Source organism: Ambystoma mexicanum, chromosome 9 (assembly GCF_040938575.1).
Source record: "Ambystoma mexicanum isolate Mex_15411 chromosome 9, UKY_AmexF1_1, whole genome shotgun sequence".
In the NCBI taxonomy this organism is placed as follows: Eukaryota; Metazoa; Chordata; class Amphibia; order Caudata; family Ambystomatidae; genus Ambystoma; species Ambystoma mexicanum.
The window spans coordinates 1,306,016,317-1,306,039,271 of record NC_090931.1 but is presented as its reverse complement, the minus strand read 5'-3'; the positions used below and the strand labels follow the sequence as shown (position 1 = coordinate 1,306,039,271).

Genomic DNA, 22,955 nt, shown 5'->3' with positions numbered 1-22,955 from the left:
GTGTGTGTGTGTGTGTGTGTGTGTGTGTGTGTGTGTGTGTGTGTGTGTGTGTGTGTGTGTGTGTGAGAGAGAGAGAGAGAGAGAGAGAGAGAGAGAGAGAGAGAGAGAGAGAGAGAGAGATTTGGAGAACATAGAAGGGGAATATTTTCAGCATTACAACTGATAATAATCAATACTGTCAATAATATTTAATGGGCATGCACATTAAACCAAAAACATAGCCAAAACAAACGCTGTTCTGCCAAGCCAGAGACATCTGTTACCCTTCCTTTTAAATTGATACAAAAGGTAACATTAATGACACCCTGGCTCTCTTGTAGCCTTGAACACTGCCTCTTTCCTGCAATGTGCCAATCTTAGACCCTAGAGTGAGTCAATAAAAAAAGTGCTGCAAAAATGCCGCAGTAAATAAAGCTTTTGCCGCAAAATGTGCCATTTCATGCTGCAAAATGTGCCATTTCACAACACAATATCCTGAAGGGTCTATTTAGTACACTAAAACAAACATCTACAGTCACCAATGGATGAAAAGGGGATATTAGCTATTGCTGCATTTTCAATTAGCACCAGAGAGATGGTAACCAGCCAATCAGAGCACAGGGAACATGGGCTGCGACTACCCATCTGCCAGTGTTCCCTGCTCCACCTCACCCAGCATCCAGTGCTGGGCTTCCCCCATTCCCTCTACCTGCATCTCCCCACTCCTCCGAAACTTTCCAGGGGGATGTGCTCGGCCCTCCCTCGTTTTCATGCTTTCAGCGCTGTGCAGCAATTCATCGGCCATAATCTGCAGCTGTGCAAATGGAAAATGGTCTCTGCTTCCATTTCCATCGCAGCCATCTTCCATATGACCAGCGCGCTCCCCATCGGTTGTTTTGTTTAAAACAAACACCACTAGCACCTCAAAATTGCCCCCATGGTGCCGATAACAAGAATGCGCAGAGCAGAGGGCTGGATTGGCCGTTAATGGCACCGGGGCCCAACATCATGGCCCTTGTTTCTCCCGGGCCTAGTCCTAAGGGCCAATATAGGCCAACTCAACCTGCTGAAGGCATGGTTTCGTGACAATGAAATCTTCAGGAAAAAAGAAGGTTATGTAACATTGATAGACACTTTTGTGTCGCAAAACCCAAGCAGTCAAGATAATGTTACATGGCTTCCTTCCCTCTGCTATTCCTTCCATCTCCTTCTCTTCCCTCCTTCCCACTCTAAGCACCTTGAAGCAGCATGGGCAGGGCCGGCCTTAGGGCAGGACCAGGCTGGATGACCGCCCAGGGCGCCATTAGTCCCCCACCATGCCAGCTCGGGGGTGTCTTTCAAGGGCTCCTCCGAGCAGCCGTAAAGGGAGAGGGCACGGCAGGCGCCATATTGTTATTAAATGTATCCGTTAGGGTGGTGTTGCCAAAGCATCAGCACCCTATTGAGATGATTACTTCCCTGCTCCGACGCGAGAGGTGGTTTTCATTAGAATAGAGCACCTTATTCTAGTGATTAACTCCCTGCTCAGGTGACGGAGCTAGGAGTAAAAAGAAAAACACAGAAAAAAATAAATATTTGGCGGCCCACGGCATTGACCAGGGGTGCGAGGGGAGCCACATTTTTCATAAATCTCCTTCAGCACTGCCACCATTAAGGGTTGCCCTGAGCGTGAGAGTGGTATAAAGCTTTACCAAAAGGCAGGAAAAAACATCACCCATAAAGTGAACTGAAAAAAGGGTCTCATTCATTCTGGACCGTTAGGGGTGCACTGGCCTTTGGGGAACTCTGGGATTTCCTGGTTGCCTTTGCGTTCCGGGCCTCTTTTCGGTGGTAGTTCAAAATGTTCCCATAGGAAAAGTGTTGGGCCTAATGAAAACGTGTAATATGGGGCCACTTTGAAAATTATTTATTTTGGTTCCCAGTCCACCCTTGCCCTTGAGGCCCAGAAAATAGTCTCCTCCCCCCACCTCAGCCGTGTCTAGTGTGGGGTCTTCCGCTACGGATTCCATACTGTGACCACCATCTGATGATAAAGTCAATGGGACTTGGAAAGCAGAGCCGCCTTCCGGCAGGGCGGGCCGGACGACCGCCCATGGCGCCATTAGCCCCCACGGCACCAGCTGAGGGGAGCCTTTCAAGGGCTACTCCGAGCTGGCGTGGTTGGAGAAGTGTCATTTTGAAATGAAATGCGCTCGCGGGAACGGGTGTATTCAACAATAGGGTGCTGACACCCTACTGAGATCATTACCACCCTGCTCCGGTGCAGGAGTGGGGCGATACTCATCTTGTTCGCGTGCCGCAGCAGAATACGTTTAGCGAATCCAATGAAAAGCAAAACGTGGGATTGGAGGTGATCATAAAGAGAAAAAGGAGAAGGGAAAGTACCCAGGGAAAGTGATTTACACCGGCGCCCTTACGGCAGCAGCCAATGCCAGGGATGTCCTGTGCAAAGCTGCAGAGTAAAGGGGCTCCAGGGCTCCTCTGTATATACATCGATACACACATGGGTGCATATTAAAAGCACGCAGTGAACGTAGAGGCGGCGGTAATCAGAGCAGAATTTTCCCACACACATCCCCCAGAATATCTCTGTCCTCCCCGCGGGGAAAGGGGGATTACAATGGCTCGAGACACCGGCTCGCGCATCTCCATATCTGTGTGGGCTGGAGCTGGAGGGCCCGTGTATGCCGCGACCAGCATCCAGTTACACGTGCACTGTCCATGGAAAGAATGCCGCGCTATTTTCTGCACTTTAATGACAGGGAGCGCGGGGGTGCCTGGGAAGGGGCGCCGAGGGAGTCCCCCCGCGCCGTCACTTACCGTCTACTAAGACGCTGCAAGCGCACTCCGCTGTCCCGGCGCCGTTGGCTGCTATGCACTTGTACGCCCCCTCGTCCTCCGGGAAGGCCTTCTCAATGACGAGCGAGCACAGGGGCCCTAAAATGGGAGAAGAAAGGAGGGGAAGAGGTCGGTCAGAAGGATAACGCAGACACGGCAAAAAAACTATACATAATCATTTCAATATCCAAGCGACATATTCATTTGAATTGTCTGTGTAAAAACGCAGTCAAATAATTAATCTCACTATGCAGCATAATGTATGTCAGTGAAATATTAAAACTAATATACACATGTTAATAGAGGTCACCCTTCTTCCATTTAACGCTTATTAGTTTAGGCTATTAGATGGCACTGAGAGCGCTGCCTACAAGCCAAATATATATACTGGGGAAGCCACGAGATGAGGCGTGGGAAGGGACACACTGTGGGGGTGTTTGGGATTTACCCACCCATGGACACGTTAGTCCTTTTGAACATCCCTACCCACTACTTGCCTCTGCCAACTCAAACCCCCACAGACCTTGGTAAGTCGGAGTCTAGCTCTGCGCTTTCTGATCAGCTTTCTGATGATAGTGATTGAATTACAACTGTAAAACAGGTAAACCATCCCCTCGCCTAATAAAACTGTCTTAACCACGTGTGTCTTCACCTTTTTTGATTTACAAGCAGTATTCTTGCATTGAACTTCTGTTAAAAACAAGCATTGGCAAAGCAAGCATGTTTGGCTCATGTATAGGCATGTGCCAGGCACTGGCATAATATGTTGCAAGCATGTTTGGCTCCTTTATAGGCATTTGTCAGGCACTGGCATAATATGCCCAGGTGCTAGCACCCTTTGCCTTCTTATGGCCAGGTAGTACCATTAGGACAGTGCCTGGAAGATGTTATCCATCCCTACACAAAAGCGTTAAAATGGTGGCTTTGCCGGTGCTGTTTGTATCAGGACCTCGAGGCACACCTGGCACACCTGTGTCCGCACCTACACTGTCTGCTGCAGCACCACCTACTGCCAGAGGGATACCATTTCAGGACCCTCTGCCACGTATGTCCTTACTGGAACATGACAGACTTTTCTACAGAGGCGTAGCCAGGATTGTCTAACAAGTGGGGCCTGAAGCTAATGTAGTTGGGCCCTTCCTCCAAAAACACATGCTTAAATCCATGCTGTTCTAACTTATATCCCTCCTCATTTAAACTCACTGTTGCCCTTCCCCCACGATCAGCTCGTCCTGTGCGATCGTCTTATTCCACCAGAAGTCTTGAACTGTCCTCCATTCGCAACATTCGACTCCTTTCATCCTTTTCCACTTCCCCTTTCCCCTCTCCTTGGATTCTCCAAGCACTGTGGCATCCAAATTGGCACTATACAAAAAAGTAAATACACTGCTGAAATTCTATTCCTAAGCATCTCTGCCACCGCACATTATTCTGTAACTGTGTCCGCGTGCAGCTCTTACAATGCACCTCAATCTCTGCTGCCAATACACCACTGAGACAGTACTTGCCGCAGGGCTTGAAATTAAGATTGGATAAACAGGAACTAAAAGCAGCTTCTGGGTATCCATCATTAAGCGGCGACCAGGAGCTACCACTGGGGAACAAGGACCTGGTACATAGTGTTCTGCAAAGATGCCACATAAGATGCAAACATATCCTTTTGTAGCATTATTTAGGACACATTATGCTTTAAATTTGCTACAGATGTGTCTTAAACGCACAGTTAAATTCACATTGGTGGGACTGCCCAGCATCAGTTGGCCTGGAGAGCCAACCATAGCTCCTAGTAGCTGTTGATATCAAGCTAACCAGGTTCTTCTAGGCACCAACCAGGAGCTACAGAGATCCCAGCTCCCCTCAATTTTGAACCCTGTTGCAGTACACCTGAACCATCCTGCAGACTAATTAACACATAGTAGGGTAAGCACCTCAATTCCAAAAGCAGTAACCCTGTGAATACACTACTGAGACAGCATGCTACTCTAAAAATACACCTCACTCGCAACCTGCACTCAATCTTCATGGTTCACTATTGTTACAACCCAAAACTCTAGCATAGCACCTCAATCTATCCCTGCAGACGTGTAACCCATGTCAATATCCATCTGTGACAACAAACCGCTGCAACGATGCATCTCAAACCTAACTTGCACTAAACCCTTTTAGCACACTACTGAGACTGGGCTAATAAACTTTCACACACAACAGTGGCAATATCCAACTCTAGCAATGAAGCTCCATCTTGCCCGAAGGAAGGTCAATACTACAAGGAGCCGACATAGCTCTTCCAATGCACCATAATCCTGTTCTCCAGCGAAGCCCATGAATGCACTTCTGAGATGAGCCACAGCTCTAGCAATGCAACCCAATCGCACTGGCATCAAAGCATGCTACTACACGATCAAGAAAAGACACAGCTGCAGCCTGCATCAGTCCCCTCATATACAGCATCCTGGTGATACACACAGACAGCACACAGCTCTAGCAATGCACCTCCATCCAGTCCTGTGGAACGCAATGCAATATGATACTGAGCCGAACCACCGCTGTAACAATTGACCACAAGCTGCACTAAACCAGGTTACTGCACCACAGAGAGGCACGGATAGCCCCAAGAAATCGAAGTGATCCCCGCAAACAGCAACAGCTCTTAATGTAATAGTCATATCAGTACAGCACACTGGCAATAAACCTCATACATGCATGCATGGTAGGATAGTTAAGTTTAGTAATATAAAACAGAATCAATATACAGCTCCAGCGATGCACCTCCATCTCACATTACAAGAACCGCTGTCATTACTGAGAAACAAACACAGCTTTGGCAATGAACCTCCAACGCGCCCTGCGCCTTAACCTTCCACTACACTTCGGAGAAACTACAGCTCTGTGAAAACATGACACTACTTTCATGGAGTAGCATTTGTGTGTATGTATGTGTTCACTCATCCTACATAGTGCTATGCTGTTGCTGAATGGGCACGTGAGAACCCTGTGGTACCACCCCTATCATCCCTTTGTCTCGGGAGGATAGCTCAGGAGCAACGCATTCGCCTTGGAAGCAAGACGAAGTGGAGCAACACAGGTTTGATCACTGTGTCTGTGCTTAGAAACGTCCGGGTATTAAGCGTGTTATAAATAACCATTCATTATCATATAATTTGCGCCTTGAAACACTTGTGTATAGGCGCGTTAAAAGAAAGGTGCCATAAGGCAGCGAGCCACAATATAGACACACAAGGATATGGATTAAGGATTTGATCCAAGCGATAGACTTCAGGAAAACCGTGATCGAAAGCAGAGGGAGTCTAGAAAGAGTTACAGGGAGACTTCCAGGGTCTGTGTTCAAAAGTCAGCAAGAGTGAGGAAAAGACGTTCTCGCTCCTGGAGGATAGCCACACTCATTTACTCACTCACATGGCCATTGACTCATTCACCCCCACCACTCCCTCCTCCTATCTCCCACTCAGTCTCCCACCATATCCCACTCATTCACTCTCACCAACTCGCTCACGCCAATCATACCGTCACTCTAATCACCCACTCACATCACCTACTCCTTCGAATCACTTAATCTCTCCACAGATCTTTCTGAACTAGCCAATAAAACCATCAGGCCTTGGAGAAGGTGTGGCTGGAATACAATACTTCCCATCCAAATGTTATTTACTACATAGTTCTCTTTGGAACGTACTGTCTGCCTACCTCCTTCCGTTCCAAACTCACTTAATCCTCTGCACTTACGTGTAACCACCCCCCGCCCCCTCCAAAACCCCCCTGCCTTATTCCGGCAAAATAGCCATTGATTGGAAACTATTTCTCTCATTGAGTGTGATGATACTCTAGAAATGAGGGACAATCAGCTGTCAAGTCTCTAGGTAGTTTTGCCCAAGGCGGACATGATTCCACCACCTTAGATTATACTGGCCAGGGCTGATGGGAGTTGTAGGCCAAAATAATAGGACAACCATGGGTTGCTTACACCTGCTAGACCAATGTCACTGCTGCTCACAAACCCAGCATTGCCATGTTACCAGAAGCCGCCCAGTTCCCCATCGCTTTGCAGAGCATTCCCCTCCCTGGCAGAGCTTCACTGGAACACCCTGCCAAGAACTCAAGACCTGGCTCCGCCTTGCACTCTCTCAGAATAGTACCAGTAACTACCATTTCAAACTAGAGGGTTTAAGAAATGTTCACATTTTATTGCCATTGCTTATAGCTCAAACCTAGTGCAAGCGCAGCGGAGAGTGTTAGAACAGGATGGGGCCAGCAGTGGGTGTGGCATTTTACACAGTAGCGCAGTAATGTTGGTGGAGGGAGCGAGAGAGATGCTCTTTTGGTGGAGGGAGCGAGAGAGAGGTTTATTTGTCTGGCAGGTATTGCTGAAAGAGCCCTGTTTTTTTGTATTTGGTGGAACGCAAGGATCCCTCGTTCACCCCTAATCTGCCATCACCAAGGATGGCTGACATCACTCTTACAAAATACATTATTAGCTGAGATGCTGTGCGTTTCAACCAAACAGATCTGACAGACTATTGCAGTCTCCTTATTGGCCAACAAACTTGCAGCAAGCTACTTACTGACCTGCACTGGATGGAATTCCGTCCAATCTCAGACCTATTCAGGGGCCAGAATCTTAATTTGAGAGGCCCACAATCTGAATTTCACACCATATGCAGAATGGCAGAAAAGTCTGATTGCACACCCAATCCACCATTCCAATGCTTGGTTTCAAAATCAGGATTTTTGACCGACAGTCACCTTTGCTCCACAATGCCAAAATCACGTGTAAAAAGTATGTACCAATTGCTCCCATTTTTAATTTTTACTATAGACTGCAGCCTTAGTGCGACCAATAAAACCAAACTATTGGCATAGAAGTACAGAGAGAGGGCATACACAGACTTTGTTTGTAATTTCGATGTGTAACCACCGTGACTGCCCATGGTCCTGCTAATCCGCTTGGCGATTCCCAGCCCACCACCTGCCCCTCTGCACAAAACACCCATGAGGGATCCTTTTGAGCTACCTACCTATCTATCTATCTATCTATCTATCTATCTATCTATCTATCTATCTATCTATCTATCTATCTATCTTTTGTGGGCTGTTTTTATTTCTAAGCAGTCCTCTGAAAGGTAATTACTTAATTGCAGCGGTAAACTAGTTCCTGCTGTAATACAATTTTTTTAACGAAGAATGCCTTCAACCAATAGATTTTTAAGCAGTATGTCTGTCCATTCATAAGTCTATTGATTTGATTTCCTGTTAAAACAAGCTTTGGCAAAGCCAACAATTGTAGCAGTTTTATAGGCATTCGATAGGCTTTTGCCAGGCGGGTCCAGTGTACTCCCATCATTTGTCAGATGTTATCTTATGGCCAGGTAGTACAAATATGGCAGTACTTTTTCCATGCCTACACAAAAGCCAAATACGTTGGCTTTGCCAATGATTGTTTACTTTGTTGACGAGAGGGAGTGATAAGTGGGAGAATGGCTCAACTCAGCCCTTTGCTTCCCTTTCTTCCCCTCACAATCCCAGTCTCAACTATCCCGTTCTGCATTCCCTCGCCCGGTTAAAGATAGGAATAGGAGCTCAAAGTAAGGTACAGCGTAGTGCCGGAGTGCCTAAGGAAAGAGTGGAGTGTAGCAGAGGAACAACTTTGTTGCAGAGGTGTTTCGAGAGTAGAGAGGATGACTTTGGTATCAAGACCTTTCAAAAGCAGCGATAGAAAAACGTCCTCTTGATCCAGCAGGAGACCTTGAGACCTAAGCCTGGTGACCTCTCAACTCATTCCAATGGTATCTCAGATCTTGGTATAGGCAACAAACTACTCTTGGAACAGGACCCTAACACGGTGGTAAAGGAGGAGACATCTAATGGACATTTTGGAAAATTGTGCAGTGGGAACAAACGATATACAGTCTTTAAAACGAAAATGTTATAACAAATGAATATATAACGAAAATGTATGTGGTGGTGCACTTCCCTACACTTCTTCCTCTGCTTCACCTTCATTCCACAGCTGTACCTCATCTAGGAGTTTTAAATATCCAGCTCAGGTAGTTTGAGTGGCAGCAACTAGATCACACCTTTGAATATTCACCATTCTGAATCCCCATTGCCTCTGAGCTCATCTTCCTTGTCCCAGTACTTTTAGCATTATGGGAACTGAAGTTCATAGAAGGATGTGTGTCATTAGTATGCTCCATGCTACTTTTAGTTAAGTCAGATTGTTTTATGAAGTGAGAGTTGTTGGAATTAGGGGAGGTTGTGGAAAGGATTTGTAATTCCACATTACAGTGAGGAATTCTCAGTAAGGCAGAATTATGACAATTGAAGGCTCTCACCTTTAACTCCTAAACCTTTGAGGCACCACCTTTGTTCTGTTTAAATGACTTTATGACAGGTTCTTTGGCCATTGATATTGGGGAGGCTGGTACATTGATAGCATGCCATTAGCTATCTGGGAAGGATTTCATTTTCATCCTCAGAAGATGAATACTGTGTCTCTGCTAGTGGAGTCACCAGGCAGGTTCAGGTAGTGGCTGCCTTTCCCTGGCCACATGGGAGGAGATTTTAGGCTGGGGTTTGGTGATGACTCTGCAGGATTCATCACATCATGTACACCTGGATGACCTCCATGACGAAAGCTAGCAAATCCTATAGAACAACTCCACAAAAACATTCTCAATATATCGTTCATGCTACAAAAGCACAAGAAATAGAATTATTTGAATGACACTGTCATTGATTAAAGTAATCCATAATACTTATTAAGTGCACCTCCTCCTTCGATTCCTCCCTCCTTTGCTAAATCCCACAGTTGCCGAGATCAGTGACCAGTGCCCTTCTGTGTCCACCTGGGTCCTGGACTCACACACCCAATCATTTCAGCCTCTGACCAGCTCCCAGCACTTACCTTGGCACCCCTGGCCTATGCCACCACAGGCCTGCACTTATTTATTGGCAGTTGACCACTCTCACCAAATCACTTAACAGCTGCCTACCCCAGCCCCCCCAGCACTTCCTCCCAGTGGTTACTCTTAATACTTACCCCCCTACCTTTTTCGCTTCTCCCTCTCTACACTTGCATGTTATGAAAGCTCACAACACCTGGTAGGGCCGCCTCTATCTTACATTGTTATATTTTCATGTAGCTCCCTTTTCCCCGCCCTGTTGCCCTGTGGGCACTTTGAAACACAATTTACTTGCTGTATAAGCGCATTACAAATGCACAATAAATAAATACAAAAAAATAAAAACGTGTACTGGAAAATCGGTTTTAAGCAGCTACATTAAACAAAACACCAACGTAAAGTATCCCGCTTAGAGGTCAACTGTGTTCAATATCCAAATTGCGGGTCCCTTGCAGCAAAGAAGTATATGCAGAAGTATTCCAATTACTACTGTTGGTTATTGGTACGTGGAGCTCCCCCCAGGTAATGCTGCATGTGTATATGCAGTTATCATTATCGTCGATTGATCATCAAAGCAGCACCATAATTATTCCTGGTTGTGATGAGCATTTATATTTGAAATCATCCTAATTAAATCCTGCTGATTAAAGCATGGGACAGAGGATTCTCCACATTTACTCTAGAGATGATTAGCTCGGGGGAAAATGGGTTGTTTGACCAAAAACAAACTTGACCTACTGCCCATTTGACCACATTCTTTTTTACCTACTGCGGGAGACCCCCCCCCCAGCAACTCTCCTAATGCAGGGGGGAGACCCCCGTACACACCCGCAACTTCTCCCCAGCTCAACCTATTCCCTTACACCAAACTACAACCATTTGTTTAGTAAAGTGTACCATTTGACCTACCGAATAAGGTCATAAAGATGCAGTCAAATGGGGGTAGGTCAAATTGGCATTAGGTCAACTATGACAATACTGCTCATGGCACCTTGAATTACCATCATCATTCAAGATGGGGATAGTAGCATGGGTACATGTAAGAAAGGGAACACTGCAGGGGGTCAGGCAATGGGTACAGCATGCGGCCATTAAGATTATTAATACTACCTGTGGGCACTAAATGCATACCAATTTTCCCAAATAATGATGGCATGAGAACACAAAGCTACCCTAAAGATAATACATATTGCCTTCCATCAGACTATGGGTACACAATAACTGGTTTACAAAGTTACTCCATTTAAAATAGCTTAATCCGACCATGGGTATACCAACTTTTCCTAATCAAAAACTTTTCCTAATCCAAAACGCTCTCCTTGGTAAAATAACCACTCTCCAAGCCAAAATTAACGATAAACAGACTAATCAACAATCCAACTTGCAACCTAACTCTCTCCCAACCATAAACAACGATATCCCATATTCTTTGACTCCGTTCAGCTTCTCACCTTTATCGATCTCTGAAGTGCAAAATATCATCAATAGCCTTAAACCGTCCAATTGCCAAGAGGAGCTCTGTAAAGCGCCCATCATCAAGGAAGCCGCCCACGAGCTAGCTCCATTCATCACTACTCTCATCAATTCTACCGTCAGCACGGGGACTGTACCAGATAATCTGAAGGATGCCTGGGTTATCCCGCTCATAAAAAAAACAACCTTGGATGCCAATATACCTACAAATTACAAGCCCATCACCACTGTGCTGTTCTTACTAAAAATCCTAGACCGAGCTGCATACCTACAGATTCAAGACTATCTTGAATCTAATAAACTCTTGGGTCTAAGGCAATCTGGGTTTCAGCCCCATCATGGAACTGAAACTGCCCTTATCGACCTCAAAACACATATCGAAGATTTAAGAGACAAGGGTAAACTTGCTCTACTACTACTTCTCGATCTCTTTGCGGCTTTTGATCTCGTCAATCATCAAATTCTGTGTCGGCACCTTAAACTAGCCACCCATTTTTCGACAAAGCCACAGCCTGGATCAGTTCATTCCTGGACAACAGATCGAAGCGTGTCTTCCCTCCACTAGCAGCAGCATCGCCGGCACCCGTCACCTGTGGGGTACCACAAGGTTCTTGTGTCTCTCCCACATTGTACAACGTGTTCACAAAACCTCTATTTGATATTCTGGACTATCTGGGTGTCAAATATATACTTATCCCAATCTCAGGAGACTACGTCGCTGACTCTCTCTCTGTAAATACTATCTACCTAGACATCCAAGCCTGGATGGCGCAACACAGACTTTGTCTAAATGACGAGAAGACATAGCTCCTCATTCTCGGCTCTCCTCAAAAACTATCCAAACTGGCCCCCAATTTCAACTCCTTCATCATTGATGGTAACACTATCAAGGCCTCTGAGGACCCTAAAACGTTAGGGATTTACCTTAACTCTACTTTATCCTTGGCCAGACAAACAAATGCAGTTTCCTCTGCAGCGGCATACACCTGCAAGCTTATTACTGCAAGCCGCCCTTTCCTTTCACCAGCCAACTGTGTCACACTTGCTAGGACTCTCATGCTGTCAAAATTGACTACTGTAATGCCCTCTATCTGGGCACCAACAGATGTAACTTAAACAAGTTACAAATCATCCAAAACAATGCTATTAGAGCCGCTCGCAATATCCCTAAAAACCAACACATCTCAGACACCAGACGTAACCTCCGCTGGTTCTCCGTCCCTCAACGAATTACACTGAAAACACTTGCTCTCAATCATAAATGCCTATCCAACCAAGCTCCACTCTACTTAGCCAACAGATTCAGCATCCACAACACTAACAGACGTCACAGAACTGCTCCGACTAACTGCCTCTATACCACGCTTCAACCTTCAAAGATCTGGCAGAGCCAGCTTCCCAGTAATGGCAGCAAAACTCTGGAACTCACTTCCGAACTTGCTAAGATCTGAACCCTCCCTTCCACAGTTTTAAAAACATGGCTGAAGCTTGGCTAACCGTCCAAGACCATTCACCTACTTGCCAGCTACCTCCCATGCGCTAGCGACCTCTTGTACACAGGCTACGTCCTCCCGATCACCCGTATCTGCATTATGTATATATGTTTATAAATGTTATTGTAATTTGAAACTGTAATTTAATCTGTAATTGTACTGCCTTATCATCTTGTAACTAAAACACGCGCCCGGATGCCCTCGGGCCTGGTGCACTCTATAAATAAAATATACACAAATACACATTCTGCATGTGGTCAGACCAATTAGGTATCCTTAAAACAATAACTGCCTGCCATTATATGTTTCAGAAGCATGTCCCAATTGACACTACTTGCCATCAGACCAGACAGAACGTAACCCATGTGGTCTGTCCATATGCACATGGGATTACCACTGTCCATGGGGAGACCAGAAGTAAAGGAATACTGCTTGTGATCCAAATATATGTACACAGTTACCCCAATCAGTACTTCCAGTTCTCAGACCACAAGTGCATGGAATTAATGTCCATATTCATGCCGTTGCTAAACTCATTCGAACAGGGAATTCTCTTATGAATGATATTGGTGATTACAGAATTGGTGCATTCCCTTCAAACATGTACTGGTTAATACAGCCCATGCATGTGAGTCTAACCAATAATGGCTACAGTCACTGTATGACTTGATGGTGATTAGAGGATGATTAAAATGAAATACATCCACACAGCTATTAACCAAACCCTGGTACTTACAATTACAGACACATTTGAGCACTTCTATGGAGTATGTACATGGGAAGTGAAATGATAAAAGTGAGCATAGAGAACTCACTGGATTAAGTCAGGGCCATAGCATGTGAACTCATTGCACCTTTTTTTTATCCTACAAATTAATCAGGACACAGTCCTGCTGGGATCTTGAGCTAGAAGAATGGTCTTTGGCAAATATAAAACCCCTGTTTATGATTCTGAATGATTGGAACTACCATGGCCACTATTGGAGAGGGGTCAATGAACCACTTTTGAGACACATTGTGGTTTGAGGCAGCCTTGACAGAACATTCATCCAAAAAGAAGACTGTGCACAATCCTATCAACGATTTTGGGAAAAGGTTTTAAATACGAAGTTTGATTGTACCAAACATTTCCAAAATGGGATATTCTGCAGGGTTATTTTGGCTGATTTTTCAACGATCAACCTATTTCCTTGTGATCGGGCTACCCCGTTTCTCAGTAAAATGGGATGATGAAATGGTTGAATTTTGAAGAACACCACACGTCTCTGTACCCTAAACCTACTAGTAAAACCTGAACAATATGATGCTAGTCTCTATAAGGTACAAGTGTTTAAGGTACAAGAGTTTAAGGACCAAGTGCCATGCATAGATTTGCTGTTAAGCAAAGTGCGATCGTTACCACGCTCCCCATTAACTACTAAACAAAGCTAAAATATAGGTTGTGCCCAAGGTCATTCCCAAGCAACTGCAACCTAGAAGACTATGTTCACACAGATGAAAAGAAATAGTTCACACAACTCTCATGGGTATGGAAGCACCATTAGTGTGAGATTGAATACCTTTGCTGCAACAGGGTAGGTAGGTTTAGTCGTAGGAGAATTTGTTGAATTCAAATGCAACTATTTTTATAAAAACATATTTGTCCGGAAATTTATGTGGGGGAGTGGGTAATGGTAATAATTAGGGTGGGGGCAGTTGGACTTATTGTGGGCATCTCCCCCCGCATATTTTTTTGTGGCCAAATGGAATTCGAATAAAAAAGTTTAAAAAACAATGATTTCGAATTTTTGGAATTCCAATTCAATGATTTCTCCTCGATTACATCACATAGAACCGTTGCAACTACAGCCCAGCCTTGATCGGATGACCAGATATGTACAGAATAGAACCACACATGTACAAACTAACACATGCTTGATTTGCAATCTGCCACAAAAGGAAATTGTTTTGTGTAGCCTGAGAGCATGTGAAGATGAGTGGGACCTACAGCTCATCAGATTGCAAACCCAAGTAATGAGTTCTCCAGTTCTGAAAAGGGAAATGGCCCAAAATGTCACCCTCACAATTGTGACAGCCGAAATGCCTGATTGTTCTTTTTTAAACACCCCCATTACACCAGATATATATGTGGGGGGGTACGTGATGTTATAGTAATATAGGTGGCTGCGGGGGGGGTCCCCACATATCAATGTGGTGTAAGGGGGGTTTAATTAAAAAAAAATTCTGCATTTATGGCCGTCGCAATTATGGGTGGTGAAAGTGATCACATAGATCCTAGGAGGTATGCCAGTGTTGTTTTGTCATTCCCCCTCATCCCTAGTGCTTATTTGCTGTGGAATTATGGTGTCATTGGGAAGCATGGGTGGGGAGGGGGACTCTGCTAATAAAGTCTATAAAAGGTTGAGGATGAACAAATAATATGTATTGGATATTTTCTGCCAGTGAATCAGAGCCTGCAGGACTAGAATTGCTGGAGTCAGTCGATACAGCATGAAAGAGAGACAGCGCCTGCTCCAAGTAAAAATCAGCGAGAGTAGAGGAGCTGGGGCACACCCAAGGGGCTAACCCTATGAGCTGGGAAGACCATGCAAGCATACTAGGGTGGTGTGGAAATTTGACTACTGAAGAGAGTGAAGGAGAGTCGGACCTCAGATCTAGAAACAAAATCTTGAGTTTGGCGCAGGGATGTGCAGACTTGGTAAATAGATGGGACTTTCACCGCAGACCAAGATTGCCACCAGTGAATAAAAACATCATGAAGTTGTGAGCCTGCAGTGATAAATAAATTGTATCTCTGATTTATTCTATTTTTATACAGGGAGGAACAATGTTCTTTTGATCACAAAAGAACGTATAATACTTGGCCTGGCCAATATGAGTGCCAATCAAAACATCACAGTGAGCCAATCAGGAAAGGAGAAAGAAGAAACGGCACCAAAACATACTGTATAAGACCAGATGACTGATGTAGTGAGGGTGGAAGTAGCATGAGCAGAAAAAGAGAAGAGATGATCTTCAGACAACCAAGAAGGAGAGAGCCACAGGGGCCACCGGAGAAAGCCAAGGAGAAGCAGTCTTGGGCCTTGAAGTTTCCACTGGCCAGGAGAGGACCAGAGACCACGAATGAAGGGTCTTACAAGGACACCGGCATTCCCAGGGAAAGAAATGTTGTCACCTTTGGAAATGGTTAAAAGTGCAATATAGCTTTTAAAGGGTCAGAAGAACACCATGCAGTTTAAACACTATAAAGGTTTGTGACATCCATAACCGGCTGAGAGGGGCACCAAACCCGTAGAGTGTGATAACTCTATTGTATTGTTTATTCATTTATAGAGTGCTCCAAGCCCGTAGGCATCTGGGTGCATTACAAGGTTCATAGTTACAGATGACATCGACAAGAAATATATATATATATATATACACATGAGAATGCATTTTGTAACAGTAATGTACATATTTACATTGGATGGATTAATTACAGTTTCTGACTTTGATATAATGTACAAGATTTGGTGCTAGGATACATGCATATGTGATCACAGGTCTGGAGAGTGCAACCAACTTTTAACATTAGTCTTGAAGTAGAAGGGGGATATGGCTCGTAAGGAATCAGGGAGAGAGTTCCATAATTGTGCAGCTAAGACTGGAAAGCCAGAGCCTCCTGTTTTTTTGAGTTTGAAGTTGGAAACTCTGAGGCTATTCGATTGTGCCTTCCTGATGGGTCTTTATGAGGTGTGTTTGGTAAATCAATCAATGAGGTAGAGTGGAGCCTTGTTAGAGACACATTTGTGATTAAGGTTGAGTGATTTGAACCTGATTCTGTCAGTTATGGAGAGCCAGTTGGTAGCACGTCTCACATGGGAAATGTGCTGGTATTTGGTAATACCTAGGGCAGCTCTTAAGGCATTATTTTGGAGTGTCTGGAGTTTATTGGTACTGTGTTTACTGGTACCCATATATAAGGCGTTACAGTAGTCCAGTTTGGAGAGGATTAGGGCCCTCGCAATTGTGATGCAACTTTCCGTAGACTAGAAAGGTCTGCATGCGTGGATCAGTTTGCACATGTAGCTGATGGCAGAAGCTGTGGCATTGATATATTAATTGAAGCTGAGTGCAGAGTCCAGGTAGAATCCGAACGTCTTTACTTCCTTGGATATTTTGATCTTAATACCATCAATGATGACGGAATTGTATTGGGGCGAGAGTTTAGTAAGTCTTTTAGGGGACCCAACGATTAAAAGCGGTGTCTTTTTGTCACTGAGGCATAAGCCGTGGGTGGCCATCCATGTTTGTATGATTAAGTATATTTATTTAATCAAGGTTGCGTCTAAGTCATAGTCTCTTTGGATGGGTATGAGAATCTGGGTGTCATCAGCATAGCTGGTGCATGAGACACCCAGATTGTCAAGTATATCGAAGAGGGGCTTGGAAAATATGTTATACAGGGTTGGAGAGATACAAGACCCCCTGGGGTACTCCGTGTGTGATAGGTATTGGGTCTGCTGCGGCAGAGGGTGAGAAGACTCATGGATCTATTATCTAGAAAGGAGCTAATCCTTGTGATGGCTTCCTTGGAGACGTGGGCAGCTGTTTTTAGATGGTTGCACAGTACTTTGTGGTCAACCAGGTCGAACGCATTGGATAAGTCTAGAAGGAGAAGGATGGAGGCTTCTCCTTTGTCTTTTCGGTCATCCAGTTGATTCTTCAGTTCTTCAGGTCAATAAGGGCAGACTCTGTCCCATGTCTAGGTCTAAAGCCTCATTGGCGGGTGCCCAATTGGTTGCTTATCTCCAGAAAAGCTTGAATCTGGAGATAGGCAGCTTTATCGAGGATGTTGAGAAGAAAAGGTATGGTTGTGATTGGCCTGTAATTGGTGGGAATTCTGCGGTCTAAGTTTGGTTTCTTTAGTAAGGGTAGTACCCAGTCATCTTTAAGATTGGTGGGAACTGAGCATGATTTGAAGGAGGAATTGATGAACGTGATGATGAACGGGGCCAAGTCGTTGACGGCTAGCAAGGAGGTATTTATGGAGAACAAGTTGGATATAGCATGGTCCCAGGCCCCAGAATGCCTTGTGGATGATGCAGAGGGACTTGAATTTCATCCCGCAGCCACCAGGAGCAAGTTGAGAGATTTTAGGATTGGACAGATGCAGTCCATGGGCTTGAGACCAAGGATCATTCTTGCAGTCCTATTCTGAATTAGTTGAAGACTGTGGAGGAAGGAAAGAGCCAAATTGAGTCAGAGGCTGCTGCAGTAGTCCAGCCTTGAGAGAACCAGAGCTCTGGAGACATTGAGTTTCTGAGGGTAGGTGAGGAAAGGGAGAATGTCTCTGAGGAGGTGAAGCTGAAAGTGAGCCTTCTTGGCAGGGTCAGCAATGTGAGGTGAGAAGGAGAGAGGGGAGTCTGATACGACACCCAGGTTTTTTGCCTCACAAGAGGGGGAGGGGAGCCAAGGGGAGGGGACCCAAGGCGGGTGGCCAGAGAGTACGGGGGAAGGAGGAAAGGGGAGTTCCAATGAGAAGGATCTCATTCTTACTGGCATGAAAACAGAGAACGTTAGCAGCACAGCATGCCTGAATAGCAGTCAGACAATCGGGAATGAGTGAGAAAGGAGAGGAGGGAAGTTTAAAGAGCGAGTGTGAAGTGGGAGAATGGGATACACCCTCCCCCCAATCTCATCCAGACCATGGCCTAGGGGATCGCGGCCCAGACACCCCCCTCGGCAGGAGTTTGTGTACTTACCATATGACAAAATACCCTGGTTCAAAAACATACACATATGAGGGGTATGCCCACCAGCACGCCATGCTCAAGCCGACGCCTGCAACATGGATCAGCTCGACTAAAACAACAGCCACAAGTATCCACATAGTTAGAAATGCCATTATGACATAGCCAACAGACAAGAACACACGTGCCACCATGCACACTGGTCACTCACACACCAACCCACACGAAGAACATACTCAGTGCTATGACGTAGCGGACTGACATACCCATGGACATGCATCTTTGTTATTTTTCACATAGGCCTTCTACAGCACCGCAGAAATGCAAGACGCCTGAAGAGATCGTGTATATGCTTGCTGATGCCTTCTCGCTACCTACCTGTCTTTATGAGGACGCTACCATGTATACCTAATGTTGCGTATCACGCTTTGTCACCCCGCAACCCCCATAATATGGATTCTGTACCGTCACCCATGAACTGGGCCCAAGTAGGCCGCAGAGCAAGAACACCCAGGCAGGAGCCTTGTAAACGAAAATCCTCCACAAACGAAATGCAAGAGCTGACTATACAGAACAAGCCCCCAACGAGAACCGCAGCCAAGGCCACAATGTTCCAAAACCGCATGCCGCGCGCCCAGCACCAAGGTTACACCTGCAGGTGCCAAGCCTCAGAGACAGAATACAAAAACTAATGCTCATAATTCTACTCCAGCTACGGTCTCCCCACAGGTGACCAAGCCGAACTGACAAGGTGCCAACCCTACGAGACGGAGAACCACCAGGGTCCCACGTCTGGGACATAATCTGCAACAACGATGCAACAAGTTGGACGCTTACAGCGATGGGAAAGACCTGCTCACCAGCCCATAAGCAGACCTGTCCATTGTCCGCCCAAACACATAGTTGCACATTGTTGCTAATGTCAGGTGCACCGCGAGCTGGGAACGGCGGTGGTCCCAGGCTTGAGGGCTCACAGGAGAACCAATCAGAATACAAGGGGCTCACCACTGACGCCATTACTCCTAGCCAATAACCAAGGGTCCCCTTGTAACAATTCCAATGTAGCAACTGTTAGGAACAGCCCAAGAGTGCCACCTGACCTGTCCTCGTCCACTAATATCTCTCCCTATAGGCGATATATACTAACCCTACCACTCGGGGACCAACCCGAAGTGGCGATAGGTTTTGTGATGATTTTTCCCAGGTGACGCAAGTAGCGCGTCATACTGCTGTAAAAAGGGCCTGCGAGCCCCACTGACGACGAGAGCCTCACCGGATGCATATGGTCTGAGCATATCCCTGCCATTACTCTAATAAACTGCAGTAATAGCCTTGCTCCTTGTGTGCGTGTGTCACACTCCTTTTGGGAAGCGGGAGGAGTTGGGGCCTCCCCAGCCCGGAGGTCCGCAGACGGCTCTGCCAGCCCCCGGGAGATCACCCCGACAGTGTCATTAGTATAGCACTGGAAGTGATAAGAGAAGGTGGAGATCATGAGAGCAAGAGGGGCAATATAAATGCTAAACAGCCACGACAAGAGGATAGAGCCCTGAGGGACTGTGCTGGTGGAGAATGAGTTAGAGGAGAGAAAAGGGCCCATCTGACCCTGGGAGGGCCAATTAAAAAAGAAAGAGGCCAGCCATGCCAGTGCCGATCCTTGATGCCCAGTGTATTAGAGTCGATTTAAGAGGGTGACTTGATTGACTGTTCCAAAGGCAGAGGAGTGATCAAGGAGGATGAGAACAGATCATTGATGTATTTGATCAAGAGCAAACTTGCAGCAGTAAACGTTCACTAACATTGGAGAAGGGAGAAGGCTGTCTCATCTACCCATTAATATTTTACAGTTCCACAATACTTGACTATTGAATGAAGCAACTACTATTGAACAGTGAAGTCCCAAATGTGCATATCACGTTGTTCCTGCTGGTGTGTGTGCATTTCTGTGCCTTGAAATAAAGCCCGCAGTTGATGTGGTCCATGTATTCAGCTAGCTATGTTCAAGACTTCCAGATTGACCAGGGAACTTTAACCGAATGGCAGGATGAGTCTCCAGATAAGATTTTAAAGTGGGAGTATTTTAAACCCTATGGGAGTAAAATTATTTTTTGGGGAGTAAAAAAAAGTAAGTCTGATTCCCAATGGGAGAATTTTTATAAGTGAGTAATAGTTTTATAACTGTAAAACAGAAATGGTTTTGTAATAAATATTTCTTAGCCCCCAGTTATGCATGCACATTAAAAGATACATTTTACCTCTTAGGATCGGGCAGTAATAATAGTTTCTTACAGTGACACTACGTATACTACGGGTCGAAACATATCCATGATACTGTGTTGGCAAAAACACAGGGACAGGTTTCTATGTGTCTGGTTCCTATTTTATTTTGGGTGTATTTTTACTCCCCATTTTTCTTTTTTGGTAGTATTTGCCCATTTGTAGGGAGTAAAAGTGGCTAACACACCCCCTATCTTCAGGGCTGTGCAGGATTACCTGCTACGATTAAATATCTAGCCAAGGGGGTGTGGAAGTGGGTGAGAGCTATTTGGTGAATGCCAGCAGGATTGTCAGGGGCATTTTAAATGGTTGCAGCAGGGTCCAGGTCGAACTTGCTATGCTCTGGTTAACAAATCAATATTTGGCGATCGGTGAAACAATGTGATACGATTTGAGGAGTTCAGCAGAATTCTGCAGTCCGGCCAGGACATTTTGGTGACAACTGCATGGAGGTTTAACAGTGGGCTACATCTTCGTAGGCACAGGGTTGCCATTGAGGTGTAATGGGTGGCGTTTCTGGGCTATTTAGAATATAGTCAATTCAGTGAAAGAGTCAGGGGTCTCCAGGGTTAATGTTCAAGAGCTAAAGCCATTTGCTGTTTTCATGATATCCACACAACATATTCTTGAAGATGGTGAAACTAAACAGGAGTTATACACATATTAACTGTTTCCACTAAAGACCCCCTGCGATTAGTGCTCTCGCGGACTGAACCTGGAGGCCTCAGTTTTGGATTGAAGGAGGGCTGGAGTTCTGATCAAGAGGGTCTTACATTATAATACAATCAGACTGCGTTGGCAAGATATCAGGGCATTGGGCTACGTAGAACTGTGAACAATTCTTTTAGCAACATTTTGGGGTGGTTCTATCACGTGCTAGATAAATTTATCATTAAATACATGAAGTAAAATGATCATCTTATGCATCACAGGAAAACACATGAGCTCACAGACATGCCTGTAAGGGATTTCACAGTTTTAGGGCATAGAATAACATCAATGAGTTTTGCCTACAGAATATAAACTGTGCAGTGAACAAAGGTAGCCATGTTCCAGGCAATGCCATTGCTCGGAGGCGGGTGGTGCGCACCACGGTAGAGTTTGTAAAAGGGTAGGAAACATGCACCAGTAGGTCTATATAGAAGTGGAAAAAATTGAAATGGGTTAAAGAGGTAAAGACATACAAAGAAAAGTGGGAAATAGGATTGGGATGGAGATAAATTAAGTGGATATTGGTTAAATGAGAATTATATTTTTGATGTCTAATATAGATGGTAAGAAACAGAGATAAGACCTACTAAGACCTTTGCGATATGAATGTTTACATCTGCAGCACATATTTTACAATCTTTGTATTTTACTGCGTGTATGTGCTCCCTTTTTATCCAATTAACTTTTAAGCTTCTGAAATAGGGGTGAAGGAAAAATGAATGCACACGGTTTTAATATCACATTGATATGAATCAAGTTTGTAGAGTTATTAGGAAAAATCACACCAAAAAAAAGACAAAAATAAATAAATCGAACAAACTTAAAAGCTATCCCCATGGCAAAGGTTCCCATTGAATTAAAAATCCATCAAATATAACTAATTGCAGCAACATCTACAGGGGCTTCCATCTTCTGTGCATCCGTCAACATGCATAATTCAATATCTCAAAACCACTAATCTAGCACATGGTCCTGCTCACGGTATACAACAGGCTCAGTTTCTGTGTTACACCTGTACATCATCCGCAGCCTGTCCATGTACAGGCACCCCTTAAAGGAAAGGGCCTTGCTAGCTGGTTGGTTGTTCTGATAGCAATGACAAAAGTACAATTATTTGGCAAAAGGTTCAGCCTTTAATCCAGTGCTCCCTTAAAATGTCACTCTGATGAGGATCTAACAGGGCATGTACCCCACACAAAGATCTCCTGGAGGCTCGGCTTCCCAGTGCAAAGGCAAAAACTCATCTCAGATTGTGAGATCTGAACTCAATGCCTCCAATGTAAAAGATTTGCCTTCATAGTGGAGAAAACATGGGGGACATTAAAGTAGAGCATGGCATATTTTACAGGCCACTAAAATCAGATATTTCTTGGGGATACTCTGAAAGTAGCAAACTTGACCATGTTGTGAAAAGTGGAAGGGAAATGTTGGGGGAGGGGTAGAAGAAGTAGATGTTTTACAACCAGTGACCGCATTATTACTGAGACCATACTAGATAAGGGTAGTATAGAGTACTGGATACCCAACTCCCAGAA

At 45.0% G+C, this 22,955-nt stretch overlaps 1 protein-coding gene across 4 annotated transcripts in view; it reads right to left on the bottom strand.

Moving 5' to 3' along the window:
* Positions 1–22,955, bottom strand: part of MYLK (myosin light chain kinase) — a 1,914,870-nt gene that overhangs the window by 564,371 nt on the left and 1,327,544 nt on the right. For all 4 annotated transcript variants that reach the window (XM_069616671.1, XM_069616673.1, XM_069616672.1 and 1 more), the window contains one exon: positions 2,800–2,916. In XM_069616671.1, the coding sequence (XP_069472772.1) occupies positions 2,800–2,916 (117 nt within the window). The remainder of the gene's footprint in view (positions 1–2,799; positions 2,917–22,955) is intronic.